At 34.0% G+C, this 27178-nt stretch overlaps 2 protein-coding genes across 3 annotated transcripts in view; one reads left to right on the top strand and one right to left on the bottom strand.

The window, feature by feature from the left end:
- LOC117117834 (peptidyl-prolyl cis-trans isomerase-like 1) overlaps nucleotides 1–733 on the bottom strand; it is a 7928-nt gene extending 7195 nt beyond the window's left edge. The window contains exon 1 of the mRNA XM_033262303.1: nucleotides 577–733. Coding sequence (XP_033118194.1) covers nucleotides 577–635 — 59 coding nt within the window. The 5' untranslated portion in view covers nucleotides 636–733. The remainder of the gene's footprint in view (nucleotides 1–576) is intronic.
- A 70-nt stretch (nucleotides 734–803) lies between these two features.
- LOC117117832 (phosducin-like protein) overlaps nucleotides 804–27178 on the top strand; it is a 52366-nt gene continuing 25991 nt past the window's right edge. The window contains exons 1-2 of one of the 2 annotated variants that reach the window (XM_033262301.1): nucleotides 804–938; nucleotides 16496–16706. In XM_033262301.1, coding sequence (XP_033118192.1) covers nucleotides 16521–16706 — 186 coding nt within the window. In that variant the 5' untranslated portion in view covers nucleotides 804–938; nucleotides 16496–16520. The remainder of the gene's footprint in view (nucleotides 939–16495; nucleotides 16707–27178) is intronic. The other variant, XM_033262302.1, reaches the window with a different exon arrangement.

The following is a 27178-nucleotide window of genomic DNA, read 5'->3' as shown; positions in this document are numbered from 1 at the left end:
ATTATACATCACGAACGGCAATACGAGCAAATCAACGACTGACAAGACTGAGAATGAATGAATATGTAGCTGGTATCCAGGGGGTTCATTCACTGATGACATCGGCAAGCCGACTACATTCACTGAGAGACGCACTACATTCACTGAAAGACGCGCTTGGCGTTCTATAGAAATTACCGGCGGCTCAACCGGTCATATCCCCAAAAAATCGACGCGCGCGGGGACGGGAAACAAGTAATGTTTGTTACTTGGCCTAAATGTTAAATCAATTTAGAATAAAAGTGGGCTTCATACTCCAGTCCACAATAGGTGGACCCGATCGTCAGAAATAAGCCTGTGATTTATATCGGTGGTAGCCTAGCCCTAGTAGTAATACAAGCCTAGGGGTAGTAGTAGTGGGCGTAGCCTGGGCAATCCGCATGCACTTGCTGCTGCAGTGCTGGCTCACTCACTCTACTTCCTGGTGTGGCAAGCCTCTGTTTTACAGTAGAGCGGCGTATTTATTTATGAAATTATAGGCCTAGGCTAGTGTAGTATATGGGCCTAGCTAATATGAAGGCACCTGACCTATATTACCTGGTTTCAACAGCCACATAAGGTGGTTGATTTTGGTTATTTTTCTGGTAATTCGACATCGTAGATCAATCGACTGGATTCAAAGAACGTGTCGACCCGACGCCGCGCGGTGTGTGCCACGTGACGCGTCATGCGGGGGCTAAAACAAAGATCGTATAGCGCCGCTTAACCATCTTTGATGATGATAAGGCATGGCGGTAGTGCGCCCTCTTGAATCTAATTTTTTTTTTTTTTTTATAGCAAATTTCTCTCACGCTCGACACTCGACTACTATATTTTTTTTAGACAACCGAAGCTGGCGGGAGGTAGGAAACACGAAGTTGTGCGTTGCCCCTGCAAAGAAGAGAACTTTTAAGGTATAGGTAAGTTTTTTGAAATGTGTGGCTTTGTCTGCAGATCGATATGGCAACAGTGTAGGCATATTTATTTGTTTTCCAACTTGGTACGATTACGAATTCCCAGCCTCACCAGTCAACGAGAGAGAAAGAGTGTCTCTCCCACCCAGACTTGAACTTCCGATTCGCTGACTACACTTTCGTCACTGCTACCTACCTGTGTAGTCTAGGTAAAGCAGCCTGGCCTAGCCTAGACCTAGGTTAGGCTATGCTTAACCTTCATTTAATTTTAATCGCCTAAAATCTAGACTAGGTCTAGGCATAGTACTTATGGAACCTAGGCCTAGGCTAGTATCTTAATCCTATACTGAGTCTAGTTAGGCCGGATCCAGCAGGATATTTTAAATTAAACACTACTTAGGCCTATTTTTATTTTTATATGATACAAACTTTAAATACCAGAATTTGAGAGCCATTTCACTGTTCAGTGTTTTAATAACAGGGGCGGATTTAGGGAGGGGCCGGCCCGGCCCCGGCCCCCCCTTTTGGGAGGTAAAAAAAGAAAAAAAAAAGAAAAAAAAGAGAGAAAAAGAAAAAAATGATGGCCAAGAATGCCTCAAATGTTATGTTCGGGCGTCTAGAACACAAAAATTTCGCGGGGGCATGCCCCCGGGCCCCCTACGACAATGTTGTCTCAATCGGCCCAACTTTCGGCCCCCCTTCCGGCCCCCCCTTTTGGACATTTCTGGATCCGCCCCTGAATAATGTAAGCCTAGGTAGGCCTAGTTAGGCTAGAGCAGAATTACAGAATAGTGCAAAGCAAGTGAGGGGTGCCAGAGTGGAAATACAAGAACAAGAAAGGGTTGTGGTTTGGGTGGGACCCTTCATGTTCTGAATTGCTTGTTCGGTTGCAATGTGTTACAGGATACAGTAAAAGAAATTGTTGGTTATCTTAGCCAGGATTATAGAGTCAGGATTTAATCAGGGGCGGATTTAGGGGGGAGGGGGGCCCGGGCCCCCCCCCCCCTTTAAAAGAAAAAAGAAAGAAAAAGAAAAAAATGATAGCCCAGAACGCCTCAAATGTTATTTTCGGGCGTCTAGAACACAACAATTTCGCGGTGGCATGCCCCGAGACCCCCTAGGACATTGTTGTCTCGATCGGCCCAAATTTCGGCCCCCCCTTTCGCCCCCCCCCTTTTGGACATATCTGGATCCGCCCCTGTTATTTACCGGTTATTTATCCTGTAAAGCATACTGCATGAGCATGTCTTTAACTACGCTATTCGATGACATGAGTGGTTCTAGATCGCATCCATTTAAAGGCTAACAAAATCACTTTCGGAATTTAAATTCAAAATGTTAAAAGTATTTAAGATTATATATACTCATACACAGTATTGTAATATATATTTCTCTGGCCTCGATAGAAAAGCTGTTTTGTGATTCAACTAATTTGTACAAGTTGCAAATGCGTCAACAATTAGGGCTCTATAGGGCCTACATGTAGGCTTAAGCTTACTATCACTACTACTATGTACTAAACTAGGTTGGGCTGGCCAAGTTTATTCAGAAATCTTTGTGGTCGTGTCTGTTGTGGCCTGCCAGTACTTTATAGATAATTCCAAGTCAGACAATATGTATTTCATTTCATATCCCCTGTATGTACGTAGGCCTACAGTACGTGTGAATCATGGTACTCTCCACGTATCTGTGATTACTCCTGTCTCCTACAGAGGTGCAGTAACAAAAATCAGCACATATGCGGGTGGTGCATAATGGATTTACAGTGACCCATGGAAATTTTTTTAAAAGTCAATTTATTTTGTCTTTTTTTTAACCTGTTTATAGCCGAATAATACGTTGTATCGCAATAACAAATGTTTTCTGGTATAGCAAGGGGCCAAGAACGCGTTTAATAATTTGTAGACAGCAGAATCTTTACGTAAATCAGTGTTTGTTCTCGAGATACGCTGAGTACAAAAGATAGGGAGACTAGTAATGCTGGATACATAGTAAAAATGTTTGAATTTGGGTTCGCTTCACCAATAACTGCTAATGAAGTGATACCATGGAGGAAATATTTCCTCCATGGTGATACTGTATACCAAGAACTATTCCTAACTGGAATGTAATCTCAAAATAATTCACAACCATCAAAGATAAAGTTCAAGAAAGGTTGCTCTTCAAAACCACAGTAGACAGCTAACTATACAACAAGCCACCACCCCTCCTTATAGTGCTGCTTAAAGATAAGATGAGATAAGGTACTGTAAGATAACCATTGTTGTCATGACCACAAATCAAGGCAAACATGAAGTGTGGTTTTCTTGAGGCTTATTAACCAAATAATATAAAGCCTACAGTAATATGAAATAAATAAAAAACAAAGATAAGTTGCATTGGAAGACTGTTAAAATTATATTTATTAGGCGTTTAAGAGTATAATAATGAATAATAATACAGTATATAAGATCGTAGGAATTATATCCATTTTTTGTTCAACATGCTAGAGAAAATAACTGCGGAAAAAAGAAATTTAAAAAAATACGCTTGAAAATATCCGTCAAGGATGTTGTTGATTTGGATATACTGTAGGCCTACTATAAATAATGATGCACAAATTAAATGTTCAGTATACAGTACTAGTCCAGGGCATATAGTAGGCCTAATATACAGTTGCCACTGAAAAGTGAAATATTTTGAGCGTATGTTTGTCAACCATTGTCAATAGCTACCAAGTATCTGCTAATACAGGAAAATGTCTATTATTGAACATGTTTGTAACATACAGTAGTACTGCACAGTTCTATATAGAGGTCTTGAAAGGTTCAAAATTCATTATTTTTCTTTTGAATGATATTTGACCTTTTAAAACATTCAAGAAATGTCAAGTTTTATCAACAGTAAAATGTATCAGAAATAAGTAAAATATATTAAAGTGATTAATAAGTATATAGTTCACTAGATATATAATTTAGACTACCATGAAATAGCTTTAATGTGACATAATAGTACTTCAAAAATAATTAAAACCTTTCTACGTTTAGGGCCATGTTTGTAATTGTCATTATTTGATGACAGTTGGTCGTTGGGGTCAAACAAAATAAATCACCCTCGCTCACATGTCTTATATGGTGCTAAAAAAAAATAATAATAATAAAAACATTTTTTTTTTTAAATGGAAATTTTTTTTTCCTTTTCTTTTTTATTGTTTGTATTATCTCAATCATGTTTTACTTTGAATATCAATGCACCAGCAAACAACCTACTTTGAGGGTGATATTTGGCTTTAGCAAAATCAAAAATTAAAAAAAACAAAAGCCTCCTTCACTGACTTCACCATGTCATATTGTATAAATGACAATTCTTTCTGGTTCTGATTCTGAGTTTTCATTGTTGCTATAGATACTAATAATTGCTTTGTGCTGCATGTTGGGTTGGTTTGGAGATTTATAATGTTAATATAACCGTACTCTTCTCATACTACTTCTAACTAACAATAACATTATAAATTATGACATTAATTAATAAACTTTCACTTAAAAGCATTTATAAACAAATCAGTTATTCATTTATATCAATTGCTTCTATGGTACTGTATGTACAGTACAGTAATTGAAATTTAATATTAAAGGTACTGTAGGAATAATTGCCATACAGTAAAAATGTTTATGAATTAAATTATCATACATGTACATTATTTATAGTAATTGCATAATTTTAACATGAATTGATTTAAAACCATAATTTTTAATGTTAAAACATGGTAGCCTGTCATTTTCTGTTTAACTACTGTAGAAAGATTAGGGTTTGCAATTTTTTTTTCAGAAAAATTTTCAAATACGTTCACATCAAGCCCGGATCTAGTCCGGAGCCCTGAGAAAAAATTGTGAGTTGTTACGTAAAATAAAATGTTCATTTAAAAGATTCAAATAGGCAAGTCAATTAAAATAAGCAACCGCTTTTGAATAAGCGCCACACCAAACATGATTTTTTTTTTTATTAGCACCGCTATTAAGGGAATGTATTACCCTGTGTATAATTAAACGCTTTGAGAAACAGGGTTTTGGATACAATGTATACAGTGTTAATGAATAAATAACACAGTGAAGACACAAGCATACATTTATTTACTATGGTGTTGGGCCTATAAACTAGAAAAATACATGAGATAGGTAACATGGGAACAGGCATGAAAAGCGCCACGTCAATATTTTTTTAATAAGCGCAGCTCTCGAACAATTGCCGCACTGAAGCCTCTAGAATAGAAAGTTTATAAGCGCCGCGGCGCTTGGATTTGCAGTAAGAGTCTATAATATAATTAATTAATGAATAGCTCGCTTATAAATAAATTAAATCTTCAGTTTTCATAAAACTTACACTTTTCAAAATAATCCAATTTTTTCCTGATATAATTTGTACAGACATGAAAATTTTTAAATTATTAATTCCCAGTCTATAGTATGATGACTCTGCAAAAAAAAAAAAAGAATGTGTTAATAGATATTTGCTCATTAAAATTGTCACTCGAAAGCTAAAGTACGAAATTTAAATATTGAAGTAATTTGTTATTTTTTCATGTTTATTTGATCGACGCTGACAGCTTTCGGAGGAAGTATTGTTCTTTAAGATGGCAGAATTTGTTTGTCTTCTGACTAGTTTCCATGCCATTGTTTGTATTTGATGTCATTGTCTATGGGACTATGTTTTATGTGTCTTCAATCGTTAATATTCACTAGCGTCAATATGAGCATGTAAAAAAAAAAATGTAAATACCGGTAATAAAAATAACCCATTAACTTGCAGCATCATTGTGTTGAAATGCGTATAGTGTGGTCTGTGGCTACCTAGTAGCTGTCTTAAAGGTTTTTGTCTACAGATAATTAAATCCACTGGTGTCAATATAAGGCATGTTTAAAAAAAAGGGAAAAGGTAGGAGAATAACACATAACTCGCAGCGTCATTGTGCGGAATTACGTATAGTGTGGTCGGTGACTACCTAGCCACTGTAAAGATTTTATGTGACTACAATACAATCATTAAATCCAGTGTCAATATTAGACATGTAAAATGTCTAAAATTTGTTTGTCTTCTGACTAGTTTCCATGCCATTGTTTGTATTTGATTGTCATTGTCTATGGGACTATGTTTTATGTGTCTCCAATCGTTAATGATAATAATAACCCATAAACTTGCAGCATCATTGTGTTGAATTGCGTATAGTGTGGTCTGTGGCTACCTAGTAGCTGTCTTAAAGGTTTTTGTCTACAAATAATTAAATCCACTGGTGTCAATATAAGGCATGTAAAAATGAAAAAGGGAAAAGGTAACACATAGCTCGCAGCGTCATTTTGCGGAATTGTGTATAGTGTGGTTCGGTGACTACCTAGCCACTGTAAAGATTTTATGTTTCTACAATACAATCATTAAATCCAGTGTCAATATTAGACATGTAAAATGTCTAAAATTTGTTTTAAAATAAGGCATGTAAAATAAAATGTGCTGAAGGTAGGAGAATAACCCATAACTTGCGTTGTTGTGCTGAATTGCATGCACTGTAGGTGTGGTCCGTGTCTACCTAGACGCTGTATAGATTTTGTGTCTACAATACAATCCAGTGTCAATATTAGGCATGTATAAAAAGAGGTTGAAGGTAGAAGAATAACCCATAACTTGCAGTGTTGTTGCGCTGAATTGTGTACATGGGCATGTAGTCATGGTGACTACCTCAACCGCTGTAAAGAGGCGTGCTTAATTTACATGTTCACATTCTACAACAACAGGGACTGAAATGAACCAAAGCATTGGGGTAACCCCCTACTTGTCCAAACGATGCAATGAGTTCTTTAAAGTGCACACAAGCCAGGTTTGTAGAGTATGCCGTACTAGACCTCCATTTTAAGTCCTTACCTGAGAAGACTCAGTTCTTTGAAACGGGGACCAATGAGATCACCACGGTTTACTCTACGCACAGTGGCTACCCCCAGCTTAGCCGACTGGGCTAAGCTCCCCCCCTCTTATACATGTATGTGACTGGCTCCAGTAAAACACGCCGTTTGTCGCAATTTATAATTTTCCACTAAGCAGCCAAAATGTTCAGAGTCAGAATTTTGAACATTATTTTTTTGCATTTTATAAATTAAGATTCTGCAAAATACCAGTCGTTAAATCTAACTGAAAAGTATTTTGAAATTATAATTAAAATACAAATCTTAATAATACACATTTGATTTTGGGATCTTTGGAAGCAGTTTTCTCCAAACTTGCATTGCGGATGTTCAATGAATTGAATATTCATAACTTCGCTAATAATACAGTAGAACCCCTTCTTTGCGACACTCCTATTCATTGAACACCCCTATTAATGGGAGACTTTTCTGTGAAACGAGGGGAAATATATCTTTTAACCCTACAGCCAACCCCTATTAAGGGGACGGGGATACTTTTGGGGGGGCAATATTAAAAAAAAATATTATTTGGTCGTTAACATTGCACTCGCATAAAGAAACTATATCGGGAACATACACAAATTTTGTAGTTTTAATTATACAGTACATCTCTTAATTTTATATCTTACTGTAAGTGTAAATAAATAAATTTTTGCATTGGAAATTAATGTTATAAATTAGTTTATTAATTCAACTGTAACTCATTCTTAGGTCAATTAAAATAAAATTATAAAGACTATGTCATTATTATACAAAAACATTTGAAAAATCCCTATTAAGGGGACAATTTCATGTTTTTGGTTAGTGTCCCCTGAATAGAGGTACCCCTATTAAGGGGACACACTTTTGGTCCTGAAGGTGTCCCTTCAATAGGGGTTCTACTGTACTCAATTAATTCCCATCAAATAAAAACTGTTTCAAAGAAGAATTTTTGCAGAATCTAAAAACACCAAAAACTCAACGAGTTTTTCTTATAACGGCTGGTTTTGCCAGAGCCGATCATATAGTATCTTATAGCATTTACTCAACATTGGCCTATGGACGACAACTTAACCATGTTTACAATCCAAATAAGCACGAGTGCCATTGAGGTGACTTTAATAGTTTACTTTTACTAATAAATACTTCCTGTTTTAAGTACCCCTGGACAGGTAGGCAAAGGATGTGGATAAATGTTTCTTGAGGTAAATGAACTCTAAAATGTTTTTTTTTGCATTCCTTTATTTTTTTTGTGGCTGGTCTTTCTTCTTGGAACTAGGCCTATTCTACTGTATAAATCAAAGGGTAATTCAAAAATATATAAATCTAATATTTTCAGTTTTTCCAATAAGTTGGCTATTCCAATTTTTATTTTTATTTTACTTTTTTTTTTTTTTAATTAAAATTTTTTTTCCTTTTAGGATTTGCAGGAAAAGAATTTTGAGACAGTGGTGTTGTACGCATCTTCCAAAAAAAATGATTGATTGATTGATTCAGTGTCAAATTATGACGTGTAGGCTTGACACCTTGACCTCTGATGATTAGTGTCCAAAATCTGCTACAAAAATGTGAAGCAATAATGAAAAATGATTATAATACTGTCTATTTTCAGTAAATATTTCAGTCACTCTGAGTTTCTTTTCTATCTTCCTTTTTCCTTTATTCTTTTATAATTAACAGATTACTTTACAGTACATCATACATTCATATTCATTAAATTATTTTAGAATTACACTTTTTCATGTTTTAAGGCCTATATGTATACATTGTGCCTGTATTTAACATTTTTCAATCTTTGTCAAATTAAAGTCAAAGGTATGTCCTGGTCCCAAAACCCTTTTATGTTCACTTGGATAGGCTTAACTTCATAATGCTTCTACGAATAGATACCTTGTTCGAAGCCAGAAATGAAGATGCTTTTACTCCTTGTATTTCATGGGAACATTTTTAGCCTAAACCTGTATTTAATAATTTCATAATGAGTACCGTGGTAGGCCTGCTGGTAATTTGCAGTGTCATTTCTTTGCTGAGCGGTTGGCTGCCACTGACAGATATTATTGCTGCTTTCTGAACTAAAAACTCTGGTTCAAACCCAGTCATCATTGGTATTAATTGGAGTCAGTATATGTGGCTCCTTTAATAACCTTTACATAAGTATTGAGTTAGACAGGATAGCGGACGATGTCTGTTATGTTGTTATTAGGTTTGTATTTATAGTTGGTGTAGCGATGGAGAAAATATATTATTTTCTCTATGGTAAAATAGCATAACTGTACAACAAAATGTTGTAGCCAAGAATCTCCTTGTTAAATGATATAAATTTTGTATCTTTCGTATCTTTCTACTGGTGTTGGTGGCAAAGAGTGTGTGCTAATTGTGTTACATATCAATTAGTAACAAAGTGATAATTGATATATCAATTAGTACAAACAAGAAGACGAGAAGTATTGATGACAGAAGACAGAAATATTCATATTATTAAAGTTACATAATAATATTATATTACATTATATCTGTCTCTTATACACATCTAGATGTGTATAAGAGACAGGTTCGTGACTATCTAGCCACTGTAAAGATTTTAGTATAAGAGACAGGGGCCACTCCCCCCACCCCCCCCCCTTTCCCAGTTTTTAAATATTCAAGAATTTATATCACATTTTGCCATTCTGGCGCCTGGCTTTATGATAAAAGAATGAAAATAAAATCTGAAATGAAAATTTAGTATATCTACAATCTGCGTAGTCAGACTTGTAACTTGTTGTATATTTATTTTCATTCTATAACTTGTACATCCTTTACATGGTGGTTAATCACCCTTGTCGGCCTTTGTTGCTCATTTTCATCAATTTATTTGCATCACTGAACAGATATTGAATATATTTATTGTTTGATTTTTTGCTTCGAGATGACACAAAGCTATCAGTTTGTCACCCTATAGTCTGTATGTTTGTGAATATATTATATAGTATTTCATTGTTATTACACAGTAATTTTACGATAGTACATTAACTCAGGCTGTTGAAATATACTTTATGGAAAAAACCTCAAACATCAATCTGTTTTGAATGTTATTCTCAACGAATCAAATTAAATTATCTTTCGAAGAGAAACACATAAAAAGTTCTGATTTAAAAATAGTAGAAAAATAATTAATTGGCCGCAATCAGCCAATTATTTAAAAGTCTATGCAATACTAAAGAAACTTTACCTAAAGCCCTTTCAGATGGAGCTGCAATACTTCCCGGCATGGTTTTCAATCTGAAAGGGTCTATATGCCATGCGTCTTATACTTTATTAGACCTAGCACCTATTGTTGCAATATTACGGTAATTGTTAGCCTGAAAGGGTAAGCCAGCCTCTGCATCATCAAAACAAGGTTTAAACCTTGTTTATTGATGCACATTCTGGCATTAAGTTGTGTGCGAGTTCTTTATATAAATTTCACTCTTTTTTTTAAACCTTCAATATTACCCCCACACATGCAATCGTTTGTAAGCTGGCAGCAAAACAACAAACACGTTATTTGCACGTTAACATCTAGATGGTTCTTCCCCAAACTACCAGCCGTTAAGTCTGTGGTTCTACAGTACAGTGTATAACAAAGAAGTAATAAATCTTAGAATGCTACCCCGGTTTTGATGAGTATCTCGTATTTGGCGCCCCTGTATGACAAGTTTACTTGTCGCTGGCTGGCGGCAGTGAACGTGTAATAAATTTATCACTGAAGTCCAACATTTCTTTTGTGATACAGTACAAATGCTATTGGAATAATAATTTACCTACAAAATAAAAATTTATTGTTAATTAGAAAGGTCATTAATTAAAGTTGTGATTCTACTTCCTTCTCGGAAACAAATGTAATCACATTTTCAGAGTATGTTAAGTGTGAATTGTTTATTTTGAAATGTACACAACAAATGGCAATGTTTATACTGCACCATCGAGGTTTCTGATTAATTTTATACTACATTAGATACAGGGCAAATCACTTCCTCTAGTGAATACAGTAATAATGAAACTAGCTCAAGATTTAACAAAGATCTTCGGATCAAGCACTCAAGAAACATCTCTTGAATTCATAAAAAAAATTTGCTTTTTTTTAAAAATCAAGATCATTGGAACACATGTACTGTATGCAAAATTCTCCCACAGGGTTAGGCAAGGAGTTTTGCCTCCTTGGGATTGCGGCAGCCATGCCTTGAATTCTGCCTGGCCAATCTATAATGTCAGTAGCATTCAAAACAGTGACTATGCCAGGAATTTCCCGAGAGGCCCAAGATCCGCAAGGAGTGATCCGAAATCCCTGACATTGGGCCGATACCCACCTCTAACCCCACCAAGGTTGGAAAACATTTAAGAATAGGCACATCTACATGTAGATGCTTGATATGGCATTCTCAGATTAAAAACGTTTTTATTTTATTTTACTTTTTTTCCATATCGGTAGTATTTCCCAACGAACTATCAGTTTTTTTTTTCTGGCTTGGAGGCCAGGTTTTCCTGTTGGGGCCGCTGTGCTATAGTACCACTTTATCAAAGATGATGAAAATGTTTTTTTGGTTTTTTTTCATTTTTTTTTTCAAATTTGTTGAAGATGTACTGTTTTTATCTTTGAACCAATTTGATGAATTGTAGGTCTTTAAAATTGATCCCAGGTATTAATAAGGTCATTATTACTATCTTCATTATACTTGATGACAGCTAAAGATCACAAGCATTACACAGTAATCCATTTCCTGTTTCTGTAAAAATATGAAGTGAAAACTTTACACGTTGTATCATCAATCTTAAATCTTAAATCGCTGTCATATAGTTTTAATTAAAAAATCCTGCAGTTGTATAGCCCATCATCTCTACTTTATGCATTGTTATTGTGAAAAATAATAAAATAAAGTTAATAAAAACAATTTATAAACTTAAAAGCTGAACAACAGACTATTGTACAGTAAAGTAAAACCTTGATTTGAAGCCTTGGGCTTTGGATAGGCTTCTTTTCGAGATGGGCTCCTTTTTTTCTCAAGGCTACTTTTGAGAAGTAAAGAGGGGACTTTAAACTATACAGGAGGCCGCTAACTGTATTATACAATATTATACACAGGAACGCACATCACGTTAGACACAGAACGCGCATCGCGTATGACACAAAATGGCTTCTAAATTCTCAATGTCGCAACTCTTTCTATCTATGTCTTAAAAGCTGAACAATAGACTATTATAATAATAATAATAATTTAAATATAGATATACTGTATATATATGATATTGAAGGGAGTTAGCCGTTAACACTGTTGACTTCTTTTCAAAATGAATGCTCTACATTTTGGGAATTTGTACTATAAAACAATAAATAAGGCCACTGTAAACACTAATCTGTATCATGGAGTGTATTAACCGGCATTAAATCACCTAAAACTACTTTATAAACAAGCATTTTTTTAATTTAAATTGTTTTTTTTAAATTCATGTAACAGTGTGTACTGTACTATATTGAATAGAAGCCCATGCTGTCTTGAAAAGAATCCCATGGCAGGCCTAGAAATTTACTTTTTTAGCCACTAGCAACCTATTGCTAAAATTTGCTAGTCGTCAAAAATGTAACTAGCAAAATGTGTTGCTCAACTAAAATATATTGATACCAACCTAACATATTATTTTTGGAAAATAAATTGTATGAAAATAACTAATGATTATGATGTAGTTTATTGAAATTTGTGTGTTAAATGTTGTAATATAATATTTTCAGTTATGGTGAGTGTAGTACAAAAAATATCACAAAGAAATAGCCAAATGAGTATAATCAATTGATTTCTATACCTTGTATATTTATTCACTGCAGTTTCAGAAAATTTTTATTATGAAAAATCATAGATACAAAATAAAAATTAAATAATATATTATATACTTAATTTATTTGAAAAATAAATTAAGTATATATTCCATTTTTATTTTGTATATGATTTTTTTTTCATATTAAAGATGTACCTCTTTAAATTGGAATTTTTCAAAATAATGTAATATAAAATAAACTTTATTTTATATTAATTTTAGATATCATTTTGAAAAGTTCAAGTTTATGTAACTTTCTTTCATATTTTATTTTACTTAATTTGTTTTACTAGGATAATTACAAGGTATTTTTTTTTTTATAGATATTCTAACTAGCAATCATTTTTTTTATTTGCTGGTTTGTGAATGTTTATTTAGAAATTATGACAGACCTACTAGGTCTGCCATATTGCTAGTTTGCTAGTGCGAATTTCGAGCCCTGCATTGGCTTTTCTTTTCGAGGCTAATTTTGCAAACTTAAGAGGGGGCTTCAATTTGAGATGGGCTTCTTCTTGAGTTTAAGCCCATTGGGCTTTAATTCAAGATCTGTTGAGTGTACCTCCGCCCACTGCCTGAATACTAATACACAGGCCATGTATGATGGGCAATTCCATTATTTTTAGCCTTGTGCCTGAATACCGAACAATACGAAGGCTTTGTGATGGGTTATTCCATTATTTTCTTTTATGCTTGTGGGAAAAATAATTTTTGTGACCTTGTCTTTTGATCTTTTCTTTCCAAAATTTCATCATCTCATCCTTTTAATATTATGTATTCCACTAAATTTTATGATGATCCATTTATAAGTTTTTAAGTAATCTTGCTAACCGACAAACGGACAGTAGTGAGTACATACTGTAACCGCATTTAGTGTAGGTAATAATTTATCAGAGCTACAGTACATGAAAGCATTACACCTTGATCATCCTTAAATTGGAATCATCTTTAAAAAACTGAAAATACCTATTCACTCATACAATCAACAACAAAATCCTGCAAACTGATTCTCTAGAGCCGGCCACACATTGCGTCATAGGAAGGTCGTACGACCGTCGGCCTACAGATCCACGCACTATGTAAGCATTAGACAATGCAACAGTTTGCTGTTTGTCAATGGCATCCTGAATGGATCGTCATTAAAAAAATGATCCATTGCATGCACGTCATCGTGCTGTGTTCTTCATAGAATCGCGTTGACTGACAACAGTCGAACGTAGTGAGTTGCCGGGGTTAAGGCTAGAGCCTTTCCGTTGCATGCACGTCGACGTGTTGTGTTCTTTATAGAATCGCGTCTGCCAAGGGCAGTCGGGCACAGGGAGTGGCCAGGCTTAAGGCCAGGGCCTTGCCTAATGTTAGAACCAATATCATTATTAAAAAAGGCTAATTCATTTGATGCTTTATTTTGACTTTTGAATCAAAACAAGCATCAAATCCACTTTCATGTGGCAATCTTCAAATACAGTAAGAATTTGGAACAGACAAAACCTTAGGAAATCTTGAAAATTGCTGAATGAAACATTCCTATACACAGGTACTGTAGTGTGGTAACTTGCATATTAGACAAGGCTTAAAATAGCAAATTACGATAAAAAAACAGATAAAAAACAGAACACATACAAATTTTTTATTTTTATCATGTTCGCCTTATGTGGGGATTGTCTGTAACACGCAAATTTAGTACTTTAATGAAGCTCCTAAAACTTAGTATGAACACAACACTGCAGGAAATAAGATTTTGATGAACATTTGAAAGCCCATAAAATGGTATTATTTGGAAGATTGGTCCTATATTTGGCTCTGTTTTTAGCCAGCTAGATGCAGTATCAAGACCATTTAACAAGCAGCAAAAAGTAGGAATTTTGACGATGAAACAACAAGGAGGATTGTCTGACACGCCTGACATACAAAAATCGTCTAAAGATTTTCTTAAACTTGGGGGGGGGGTCGTCTTATATGCAAGTGTATACGATATCTACAGTAAAGGTATGGAGTTTTATATACTTTTTTTGTTTTTGTTTTGTTTTTTTTCTTTTGCTCTTTGGGAACGCACCAATTTAATTTGAGTGCAACTTTGAGTTTACACATCCTTTACGTGAGAATTTACTGCTCATCATACAATCCTTGTGTATTGTGCTAATCATTTTATACTGGCTTTTCCAGTTTTTATAGATAATTTGGTACATTTTGCATGATTAAAATAATACTAAGTGATGTCGGATTCACTGGACTGTCATTTACCTACATATACCAAATTAATTGTCTCATTTTGATTGTGTTGTCATGGGAACAGTTTAGATTGGGAAAGGTTTTGTTTGTGTCTGTTTAATTGGGTTAATTTATAGCCATCTGATGATTGAACATATCTTAAGGCAAATATTCTACAATTGCTAAACAATGCCTGATACCAAAGATAACAGAAGGAGAAAGAATGAACCAAAAAACAGTGAAACAACATCATTTTATCTTAGTTTAATCATGTTTGTTTCGTTTCCTGATAGTTTCTCAACTTCATCAAATATTCTCGCTTTTAGGAGGGCGGACGTTCCATTAGTTTTAAGGGAAATCGCACGAAGAGCTAATTTGTTTCCTATACAAGTTCTTTGCTAATACTTATTTCCGACTCGTCCTTTAAACTTTCTTATAGATTAACATACTGTATATACTAATGTACAGTACTATCATATTGTTGGTGGATGTTAATATTATATTAATTTGGTTGTCTATAAAAAAAAAATGAAAAAAATATAAACTATATAATCTCATACGGTATACATCATTATTTATTAAGGTAAACTATGTTATAACTAGTCTGATTAATATATTTATTCATAAAAACTTCACCCTTCACTTGAAATCTTTTGTATGATTCTAATGTAGAAAGCGTACTTACAGTATAATAGTGAGGAATTAAAGTTTTGAAATTTATTTGTAGTTTTTATTCCTGTGTTATATTGTTATTGGTGTTATTGATGTGTGAGAAGCATTTATTCAAGGGAGGCATTTATTTTTGTTGGTGTAAAATGCATTATACTCAAATATACACCCCTATAGTTTCACTGTCAATGTGGAATTACTGTACAGTACATTAATACAGTCAAAATGACTTATTGTGTGAGTGGTTATGAAGACTTATAAACCCTACTAAAAACTTTTCTGTTTAACAACGCTGAATTTGCATGATATATTTTCCCTTATTTCATCTAGGGTGTCTTTTGCAGTGCACGGTAGTAGAGCCGAGGGCTTATTCCGAGGTTGAAGCTACCAGAGCCCAGCATACTGCCTAACGGAGTGCCTGTGTGCTCCCGGGTGTGACAGCAACGTTGTTTTCGACATCGGTGGGTGGGGCCCTGTTCTGGATACTTACCTGTATACCGATAGCACAAATGCTTTTTCGGAACTGTTTTAGTTTAAGTACCGTAGTTTAAGTCAAAATTATTTAATGCTTATTATCTTTTCTATATGTAAAGCGCATTGAGGCTTTGTGCGAAATGCGCTATAGAAGTATGGAATTATTATTAAATTATACTTATTGATCCCAACCAGGTTTAGAAAAAACGTAATATTGCTGGAGTAGAACATTACGGTAATAGAATGTCCTGAGCATGATGTTGTTGCCATTAGTTTTGTTCACAGTCATTTAGAGGGTTGTTTATCCGAGCAAGGCATTTATTACAAATGAGGTTCGTTTATTCGAAGGAGGGCGTGGGGGGAGGGGTTGTTTTTCATATAAATACATTAAGTAATTTTACTATACTTTTCCAATTACAATTAACAAATTACAATAACAACCAATCAAAATTGTGAATTTTACTCTTTGTTTGAAAACAGATTTATTTAAGACGATACTAATAATATGGCAACATTGGATGACAAACTCCTTGGTGAGAAGAAGCAGTATTATTACAGTAGCAGTGAGGACGAAGGAGGGCAGGCATCGGATGAGGAACAGACAAAGGATGAAGCGACAGAGAAGCAGGCTGCAGTCAAGGAGCCGGTCTTCATCCCGAACGATGAGCTGGGCTCTCGCTCAGCCACCAAAGTAAGTACGGTACTGTATTAAGGGTAGGAAGCTAGGAGGATAATTAATCCATAACTTGCAGTGTCACTGTGCTGCCCAATAGTAGTGTACGGGTATGGTTTGGAGTGTTCTACTAATCATAGCCTTGGCATAGACTGAAATAATGTTCATTTATTGCAAAATGGCCAGCCTTGACAACCTAGTTTGATCCGGTTGGCCGGTAATTTTTTATTAAATTGACAGCTAAAACGGCTTCAGGAGGACATGTATCTGTAATGACTGTAAAGAGGTGCTTATTATAGTAGTTTCATGTTCACATCTTTCCACATCAGGGGCTGAAATGAACCATAATCCATCGTTACGGATGGACACTTTTTCAAAACTTTTAATTTAAACTCTCCAAAACCATTTTATGCTGCTCTTAGCTGTTTCATTATATGTTTCATATGCAAGAATAGTATATACTCTATCTTACAAAAAAAAATTGTGCGGATTGATATTGTTACTAAAAATAGAACAGCGAAAATGTGAGCGCTACGGACGGACAAGATAGAATTCGCTGTTTCTAATTTTTACAACTTAGCAGAAATTTCTATCTAGGGAATCGAGAGCTGACAAAAATTTTTCTTTGCTAAATTAAGTTATTTTACTTGTCTATTAATGAGAATTGGTTTGGTTTACTAAATACTTCCTTGTCTTTGAGTTATTAACAAAAAGAAAATGTTACGGACGGATATTTTTCTTGTGTTACGGACGGACACTTTTTTAACAAACATCCTAATGATAAATATTAATGAAAAAATTTGATTTTTAAAATGATAATTGACTTTTCTTAAATTTAGGATTATAACAGCCTCTCTAATGATGATTGTAAAATGTTTTTTGTTCAAGCAATTGAACAGTACATAAACTGCCATTCGTCATAACCTACAGTAGGCCCTATATAATTGCAATAATTTCAGAGAAAATAAGTTATTAAACTAAATAATATCTTGAATTAATTAAACTTTAAATTTTTCATAATAATTTGATTAAATTGCTACCTTAGAAAAATTATATTGTGATGTAATAATTGATCAATTGTTAAATTGAAAGTGTAGTTTGGTTGACCCATGGTAAATTTAACATACACTGCCTAACTTGTCCGTCCGTAACACAGATATATCTGCCTGTAACAATATTTGAATTTAATAGTAGCTTTAATTGAAATTTTATGTCAGAAACAATTGTACCATTCAGTACATCTACATTTATAAATGTCCAAGGAGTTCAGTATGAATTGTAAAATTGTTGTAAATTTGAAACATACAGTATGAAGGAACATTACACCCAAGTGCGTTACGGACGGACATTTACCCTGAGGTTACATTACTAAATGAATATTTACACCAATTTACTGATAGATTTTATGAGAAAAAAATTGCTGAACATAAACATAAACATTCAGTGTAATTCATTTCAACATTGTTTAACATAAATTGGCCAATAAAAATGTATTTTATGTGACATGTCCGTCCGTAACATGTCCGTCTGTAACAACATTTGTTACGGACGGACACATTTTTAATTAAATGTGTAATTAAAATTTTCACGTTAACAAAATTTTTATTAAGTTATTTTGTAATCATTAATGTAGTAGAGATAAGTTAATATGTTCTTTTTTAATTAATAATCTATTGTATAGAAGCATGAAAAAACATTTAAGCTAACTTGCGTTACGGACGGACGTCTGAATTTTGGACTACAGCTAATTAGGTATTTTTACTAATTACCAGCAATATTTACTAATTTTTTATGTATATTCATTAAGACATGTTTCACCTTTACACTTACTAGTAATCAAAGAATCTGAAAGTTTAAAGGTTTTTTATATAAAAGATGTATTTTTCTATTAAAATGTCCGTCCGTAACATTCATATTATATACCCCCTATATAAAAAGTGGTATGATCCTAGAATGCAGAGGTAAAATTTCATGATTTTTGTTTTGTTCCAGTAACTACAGATACCAGCTATTCATATTATAACAATTTAAGTCAAAAATTATTTTTGACATTAATGCAAAACCTAAATGGATTATACTCCATACTGTATAACATCGGGAAAACACATCGGGAAAACGCATCGGGGAACCCATTGCAAAAGATACAATGGGTTATTTTTAGTGCACACGAGGCACTTATTTGAAAAGATTTGGTTTTACCAACCGAATCCTGGACGCGGAGCGGCTTAAACCCGCGCCAATATTAAGGCTGTTAGTTAGCGGTGCTCCTGCCTTACTACTCAACCACTCAAAAACCAGAGGATCCACTAATTAGTCTTAAATAAAACCTAAAGACAGTAACTCCGAAAAGAGACAGAGACATTTTGAGATTCAACGTTCCGATCTATTTGATCATTTTCAGGAATACAGACAAGAAAATCTCACCCTTTATATATGTTTAATACAATATTTACTGTATAACAGAAAGCAAATAAAAACTGAGTAATCAGATTAAAATCAAAGTTATAACTAGACAATGACATAAAACTTATTGTTTATTTCATGACATGAGACTTTCATTCAGCCAGCATTCCCAGGCTTCTATACAATTGTTGATTATTTATTGTTTTATTCACAATAGCAAGTGATATACTTAAGATGCACCTCAGTTTTAATGACCTTGTTTTTAATTGGCTAGTTATAACTTTGATTTTTTTCCATGGGGTTCAAACCTCCCTTTTTTCAGAAATACTTTTTACATTCTATAATAGTAAAGAGTTGTTGGTATTCAATGTTTCCTAATAACATCTTCCCTAGCCATGGTGGAACTGAGAAGGGTGTGGACTCAAAGTGCCCTGTGGGAAGATGTAGAACACCATTTAGTTGCCCTACTATACAGGCTTAGGGCAAATGTCTGAATAATCTCCATGGTTTAGCATGCACGCTGTGGCTGCCACCATTTTAGCTGACTGATCTACAGTAAGCTGCTCTTTATCTTCTGATATAGTAGGCCTACGTTTAGGTGATTGTTGTGAGTGATATTATTTTCTTGTTTTGAACATGTTTGTGAAGAAATATAATCGGTCATCTTCCATTATACCAATTCAACTATTGTACAAGAAATACAGTTTAAGTGCATTATAATTTATTATAGTGCATTGTATATTACTAACAGTAATTCATAATGAACTCCTCAAGTACTGCATGGACGTAGACTGGGGGTGTGCAGATGTGACTTCCCCCCCCCCCATACCAGCAAATTTGTTCCGCAAATGAAGTAGGTGGGGTAATCATCTATAAGTGACTATTAATTTTTCATTAGAATAGGGATTTAGTTCCACATTCTGATACTTATATTTAGTTCTGCATTGTCATTTTTCGCACCCCCACCCCCTTGACCGAGGTCAGCCTACGCCCCTCAATAGTTGACACAGTATATTTATTATTCATGCTGCCTTGATGTTCAATAATTACAATTAATGACTCATGGATCAAGATTAAATATTATTTTAGTCAAGGACACAGCTGGCAATGTTGTTTTGACATTAAAGGCTAAAAATAAATAACCAAAAAGCTAATATTGTTCTTTATGAAATACTACACAGATACTGCCTTCATTGCTATAGCATCATTTCTATTCATAACTAACCGCAATACAAATTCCCCATTCAATAGAGGGTTGACTAACTGTCATAAGGTTTAAACAAAGATGTACACTACAGTAGATATGTTGAGAGACAATATATTTAGGTATATATTTGACAATTTCAAATAGTAAAAATGTGTAAAAAGACAAACACAACTTGATATCTGTAATTTGCAGGCTAAATTAAATTATAAAAAGAACCTTTCTGGATACTGTGTTGTACAATTGAATTTTTTAATACACAAAAGGGCGTTTGTCAAAAAAATTTTAGAACAATGACATGAGATACAGATATTTGGATTATTTAAAAATGAGAGGGGGTGCGGAAGGGGGGGGGGAAATAAAGTGTGGTTCACCCCTTTTCCCCTAGTTTTATATTTGAATTTGTCACTTTTGCCTTATTCTCATTAAAAAAAATTTAGGCAGGGAAAATTATATTTATTAGGTTATTATTATATTATACTATTGTTTTAGGTTTAAATTTAGAACTGATTAAATGGTGTCATGACCCCAATCTACACAGTAGACTAGACAGCTGGTAGACCCCACTTCCTGTATTCCCACAATACATGATAAATATTATGTAAAGGCATACCTATATAGTTCCATTGACCTTTGTTTTAAATAACGGCCTGTTTCTACTAGGAAGGAAAAAAAATTAAAAAATCACTTTTTTCCTTGCAGCAGAAAAGGGACCAGTTCGAAAAAAAGCGATTAAATAAAAGCAATTAAAAACACGCAATGGATAGCGTGTTTGAATGGCAAATAAACGATTTTGGCTGTGTACTTTTTAGGTACAAAAAAGCGATTATCATCAGGTGACCTCCAGGTACGTCAAACCACTGCTAGGCTGGCTTGTATCTATCGTGTGCGATTTTGTTCATGTTCTAGGCCTAGAAGCTAAAACGTCAACAAACATGTGGAGCAATGAAACTACTTGTTAAATGGTAATTATTTTGTCAGGGGATATTGGGCCTAGGCCTCTCTGCTGTTCTGAGCCTACCGTTGGCCTCATTCGTTTGCAATCGCCTTCTCGCTGCAAGCGCCTTCTCACTGCAGACAGTATCCTTCACCTCGTCATCATGGCTAGAATAGTTGGTGAGAAAGAAAATAGCTTGTAATTAAAAGTGTTATAACCAAAATGTGACATAATTTCTGTCGCGAAAACTGATTTTCATAAAAGCAAAAATGCAGTTGGCCATGTGGGCAGGCTGTCTGGGCACTCGTAAAAAGCGGTTTAAAAAAATTGATTATTTTGTGTTTATCAGTTAGAAACATGCCCTAAATTTATATATCCTTGCACTATATTTAGAAAGACATACCTGTGGAAATGTTTTATAACAATTGGCTCCAAAATAATTACACAATGCATACATTATTTAACCAAATGGATGTGTCTTAAAAAGTGTGAAAATGTATTAATAAATCTGGATATCCAATTTTAGAAACATTACTCATACATATTTATATATTGTAATTTATCAATTTCTAATTAGACTCGGATTGAAACTCTGATCTGTGTTACTGATTAAAAAATTTTTTTTTACAGAATTATTTGATAATACACTTTTTTTTTTTTTATAAGAACACATATTATATAAGAACAACACAGCTGAAATTGCTTAAAAAATATGAACAAAATAGAACTAATTGAGGCTGAGGTAAAATGTCAAATGATGTTTTATTAAAAAAAAAATTATAAAAACCAATTAAAAAATGTCCAGAAAATTGTTTAGGTCTATACAGTACAGTAGGCCTATTTGCTGTCTCTTGTACACATCTCGATGTGTATAAGAGACAGTATTAAGGCTGTTAACTTATTCAACTTTATTTAAACAAGACTTTCAATACTGATACACAACTTGCACCCTATTTGCATGAAACAAAAATGTTACACATAATAATATGTACATAGGCTATGTTCTCACACGGCTGCTAATGGTTAGCAGGATCCGGATCCTGCTAACCGTGCGTCAATACGAGAAAATCCCGATCCGGATACAAAAAATATGATGATCGAAACACTGGCCAATAGGAGGGAGAGGGGGGGGGGGGGGGGGTGGGGGGGGGGGGGAAATAAAGTGTGGTTCACCCCTTTTCCCCTAGTTTTATATTTGAATTTGTCACTTTTGCCTTATTCTCATTAAAAAAATTTTAGGCAGGGAAAATTATATTTATTAGGTTATTATTATATTATACTATTGTTTTAGGTTTAAATTTAGAACTGATTAAATGGTGTCATGACCCCAATCTACACAGTAGACTAGACAGCTGGTAGACCCCACTTCCTGTATTCCCACAATACATGATAAATATTATGTAAAGGCATACCTATATAGTTCCATTGACCTTTGTTTTAAATAACGGCCTGTTTCTACTAGGAAGGAAAAAAAATTAAAAAATCACTTTTTTCCTTGCAGCAGAAAAGGGACCAGTTCGAAAAAAAGCGATTAAATAAAAGCAATTAAAAACACGTAATGGATAGCGTGTTTGAATCGCAAATAAACGATTTTGGCTGTGTACTTTTTAGCTGCAACATAAAAAAGCGATTATCATCAGGTGACCTCCAGGTACGTCAAACCACTGCTAGGCTGGCTTGTATCTATCGTGTGCAATTTTGTTCATGTTCTAGGCCTAGAAGCTAAAACGTTAACAAACATGTGGAGCGATGAAACTACTTGTTTGGTAATTATTTTGTCAGGGGATATTGGGCCTAGGCCTCTCTGCTCTTCTGGGCCTACCGTTAGCCTCATTCGTTTGCAATCGCCTTCTCGCTGCAAGCGCCTTCTCACTGCAGACAGTATCCTTCACCTCGTCATCATGGCTAGAATAGTTGGTGAGAAAGAAAATAGCTTGTAATTAAAAAAATGTGACATAATTTCTGTCGCGAAACCTGATTTTCATAAAAGCAAAAATGCAGTTGGCCATGTGGGCAGGCTGTCTGGGCACTCGTAAAAAGCGGTTTAAAAAATTGATTATTTTGTGTTTATCAGTTAGAAACGTGCCCTAAATTTATAAATCCTTGCACTATATTTAGAAAGACATACCTGTGGAAATGTTTTATAACAATTGGCTCCAAAATTATTACACAAATGCATAAATTATTTAACCAAATGGATGTGTCTTAAAAAATGTGAAAATGTATTAATAAATCTGGATATCCAATTTTAGAAACATTACTCATACATATTTATATATTGTAATTTATCAATTTTTAATTAGACTCAGATTGAAACTCTGATCTGTGTTACTGATTAAAAATTTTTTTTTTACAGAATTATTTGATAATGCATATTTTTTTTTATAAGAACACATATTATATAAGAACAACAAAGCTGAAATTGCTTAAAAAATAAGAACAAAATAGAACTAATTGAGGCTGAGGTAAAATGTCAAATGATGTTTTATTTTTTAAAAAATTATAAAAACTAATTTAAAAATGTCCAGAAAATTGTTTAGGTCTATACAGTACAGTAGGCCTATTTGTACTTTATGTGTATTTATCATTGTCATCATCATCATTATCAATCATCATCGTCAAATCTTTATTTCAGTAGTTTAAAGCCATAAAATACAAAATACAAAAGAACATGACATATATGAGGCATGTTGTGGCAAAATGGCTAAGTTGTAGCAAAAATTGAAATTCAAGTTATTGGTATTTTCAGATACCTGAGTATGTGATCTTTAAAATGAGAGGTCATTCATTCAAATTGGACATTTCAAACCTAAGTTATTGGAAAGTGAAAGTACAGTACTCTTAGAGTCAAGATAAACAGGATTTTGAGTAATTGCCTTTCAAAGTTATTTGTGCATACATTGTTTAATAGAATGAACTATCAGAATAACATTAAATAAACAATTTGTTGACCACTTCCAGAACTAATACTTTGGTGCATGATTAATAATAAACTGTTGATTTATAATGAAAAACAAATTTGGATTTTTAGGCAATTTTTTGAGCTCCCATATTTTATAGCTCATTTACTCAATACTGGCCTGTGCGACAACTTAACCATTTCGCCACAACATGCCTCATATTGCAGAACACAGAATAAAGCATCATTAAAATAAAAAATTTAAATATACACTAAACCCTGTGAAAGTATACTAACTGTACAATAATAATTTTCTATCTTTGAAAAGCATGAAATAAAGAACAAAATAAGAACATTTTGAGCCTAAAATTGGCCAAAATATAAGAACACTGAGTCTGAGCAAAATTTTACTGGTTCTTATTTTATAAAAAAAAAAAAAAATTGTACTTTGCAATTTGAATGGTCCGTGAAAAGAATTATAGTACCGGTATGTGTCTGTTGTTAGGTATATTTTTCCACTCTGTATTTGAATTGACTGCAGTTATAACAAAGCATTTCAATATTGAACTTAAAATTCTAAACATTTTTCCCTATACACCTGTAGAATCTTTTTAAAACCAACACTGTAATTCTCTTTTGATTATTAGGCTGTCTAATGTGCATTTAGCATGCATCGTTCTAAAGGACATTAATGGGATTTCAGCACCTGTAGAATCTTTTTAAAACCAACACTGTAATTCTCTTTTGAAAGGCTGTCTAATGTGCATTTAGCCTGCATCGTTCTAAAGGACATTAATGGGATTTCATAGTTAAGTCACTTTGTTCAGGGAGATAAGTTGAACACTATTGTCAATATAAAGTATTATAAAAAAAAATTACATAGGAAATTCATCATTTGATATGATGCCAGATGAAAAAAAAAGGCAAAACTGAAATCTCTTGTCCAGAATTTGATTTTGAGACACAAGATATAAAAAAGAATATATCACTGCAGCACATGTTAAATTGTTACGCAAGAAATGACTCCTGTGTTGTATGGTTATCATTGAGGTTGACATTATGCACATGGTCTTACAACATTTCCTGAAGCTTATCTCGGCTTATTTTTAGTTTGTACTTGAAAACAGCAACGGAGTTGAGTTGCTTAGTGTCACAGCATGACATTTTAGAAAGATGTTTTAACCACTAAAAGAAGTATCTGGTACCTTTATAGACAGGCAGGCTAATACCTTGTAAGATAATTGGCTAAACATTGATAATTACTGTAGATTACCACCTAATAAAAAAAAATTACCAGGAATAAAAAGTGCTATGTACTCACTGTTTCATTTTCTTCCAGCATCACATTTTTTTTGCCAATTTTTGGGGTTAAAATTGAAATGCAAATTCCTATGAAAGTAGGCCCACTGTACACTACGTCATTATTTACTCTATTTTCATTATTTGAACATCTTTTAGTTATTACAGTATACCTTTGTCACTTAAGAGGAATCCGACAAAGAATAAATGAAAGTCAGCCTCCACTAGCATTTGAACTTGTGCCTTTTGCATACAAAACATATAGCCCACATCAAAACCACTTGATGAAGAAGTTGTTCTGGTGAATCCAAACGCCAGTAGGCTTTCAGTCCATTTCGTTCTTGCTTGATGAAAGTCAATTTATTTACTATTTGGTCTGACATGACTTTACACATTATATTTACACAAAGAATGGGTCCACATTTTAAAAATGGGTCAAGATTTCTCATACTTTGTGTAAAATGGGTCAATTATAAAGAAATGGGTCCATATTTTTGATATTTTGTGTAAAATGGGTCAATTTTTAGGAAAATATGTCCAGATTAATTCATATTTTTGCATAAAACTTTTAGGAAATGGGTCCACATTATTTGAATTTACACGTAAAGTGGGTCCACCCTGATGTTGTCCTACACTCCTGGTTATGGCATTGATGGAAACACAGAAAGAGATTCAACTGTTAAAGTAAAGTAAAAAAGAAAAGTACATTAGCCGTTAGCAGAAAAACTAGCAGGTATCAGACAGTATTTCTTAGAAACCTTTGAACACAATTTAGGAATGCATTACAATAGCAGAGTGCTCTATGGTTCTCATAGTGCGATATGTGGTATTAATTTCATTATTTTCTTGTTATTTGACGATGGCGGCTTTCATTAATATTTTCTTTTAATATAAAAGTGCAGTACCTGTATGTACAGGTACAAAAGCTTGTGGCTAAGATAATCAACAAAGTTCTCATTTTTTATTTACACAAGGCAGCAATAGGCTTTTGTCTTCAGGTTACTGATCTTATAGTACATATCAATTGCATTGTGTGATTATATAGTGTTTAGAACACATTTCCTGATCCCCATAAAAAAAATCCAGGTCCGAAAGTTCATACATCATGTTCAAGGGGCTTTATACCAATTTTAGAATATAGTACTATATGTATTTTAGCATGTCATCTGAATCTAAACAATATATTTGCTGCGAAGCAGCCAATTCATATTCTTGACAGCAATTTGACCTCTGAAAGGTCATTGTTTGTCAAAAAACAAGTGCCTAAGACGACTGAAAAGCGGAGTTTCCTTCTTTCGTTCTGCCGGGTAAAATCAATTACTTTAGGCGACGTTTGTAGACTAATCTACTCGTACCAACATCCGCATGTTCGCGCTAGCACTCTAGGCCTAGACTAGCTAGGATGGTATAGGCCTAGCCTTGAAGGGACGAAGGTCCCAATGAAAAACAACGTCGCTCTTTGATAGCTAACATTGTCTATTTAACATCACAATAATTCATTGTTAGACCTATAGTTGTTTTTTGAATTCTCAGTCGATACCTCGCACAACTCGTTACCGTCTATCTATTGTCGTGACGTCATGGTTCGCTGGCTCACACTTGCGATGTCTCGCACTTGTGATCTACTGTAATAACACGCTGGCTTGCACTTTGGCAACACTCTTTGGCAGTCAACTCGCCCCTAGAAAACCCGCCCTTGGAAACTTGCCCCATAAAAAAATGTACACTTCCTAGACCATGCAGTCCTC

This window comes from Anneissia japonica, unplaced genomic scaffold (assembly GCF_011630105.1).
Source record: "Anneissia japonica isolate Jap-2015-1 unplaced genomic scaffold, ASM1163010v1 scaffold288248_len282104_cov177, whole genome shotgun sequence".
NCBI lineage: Eukaryota > Metazoa > Echinodermata > Crinoidea > Comatulida > Comatulidae > Anneissia > Anneissia japonica.
Note: the sequence above shows the minus strand (reverse complement) of the source record. Positions and strands in the feature narration are given on the sequence as shown.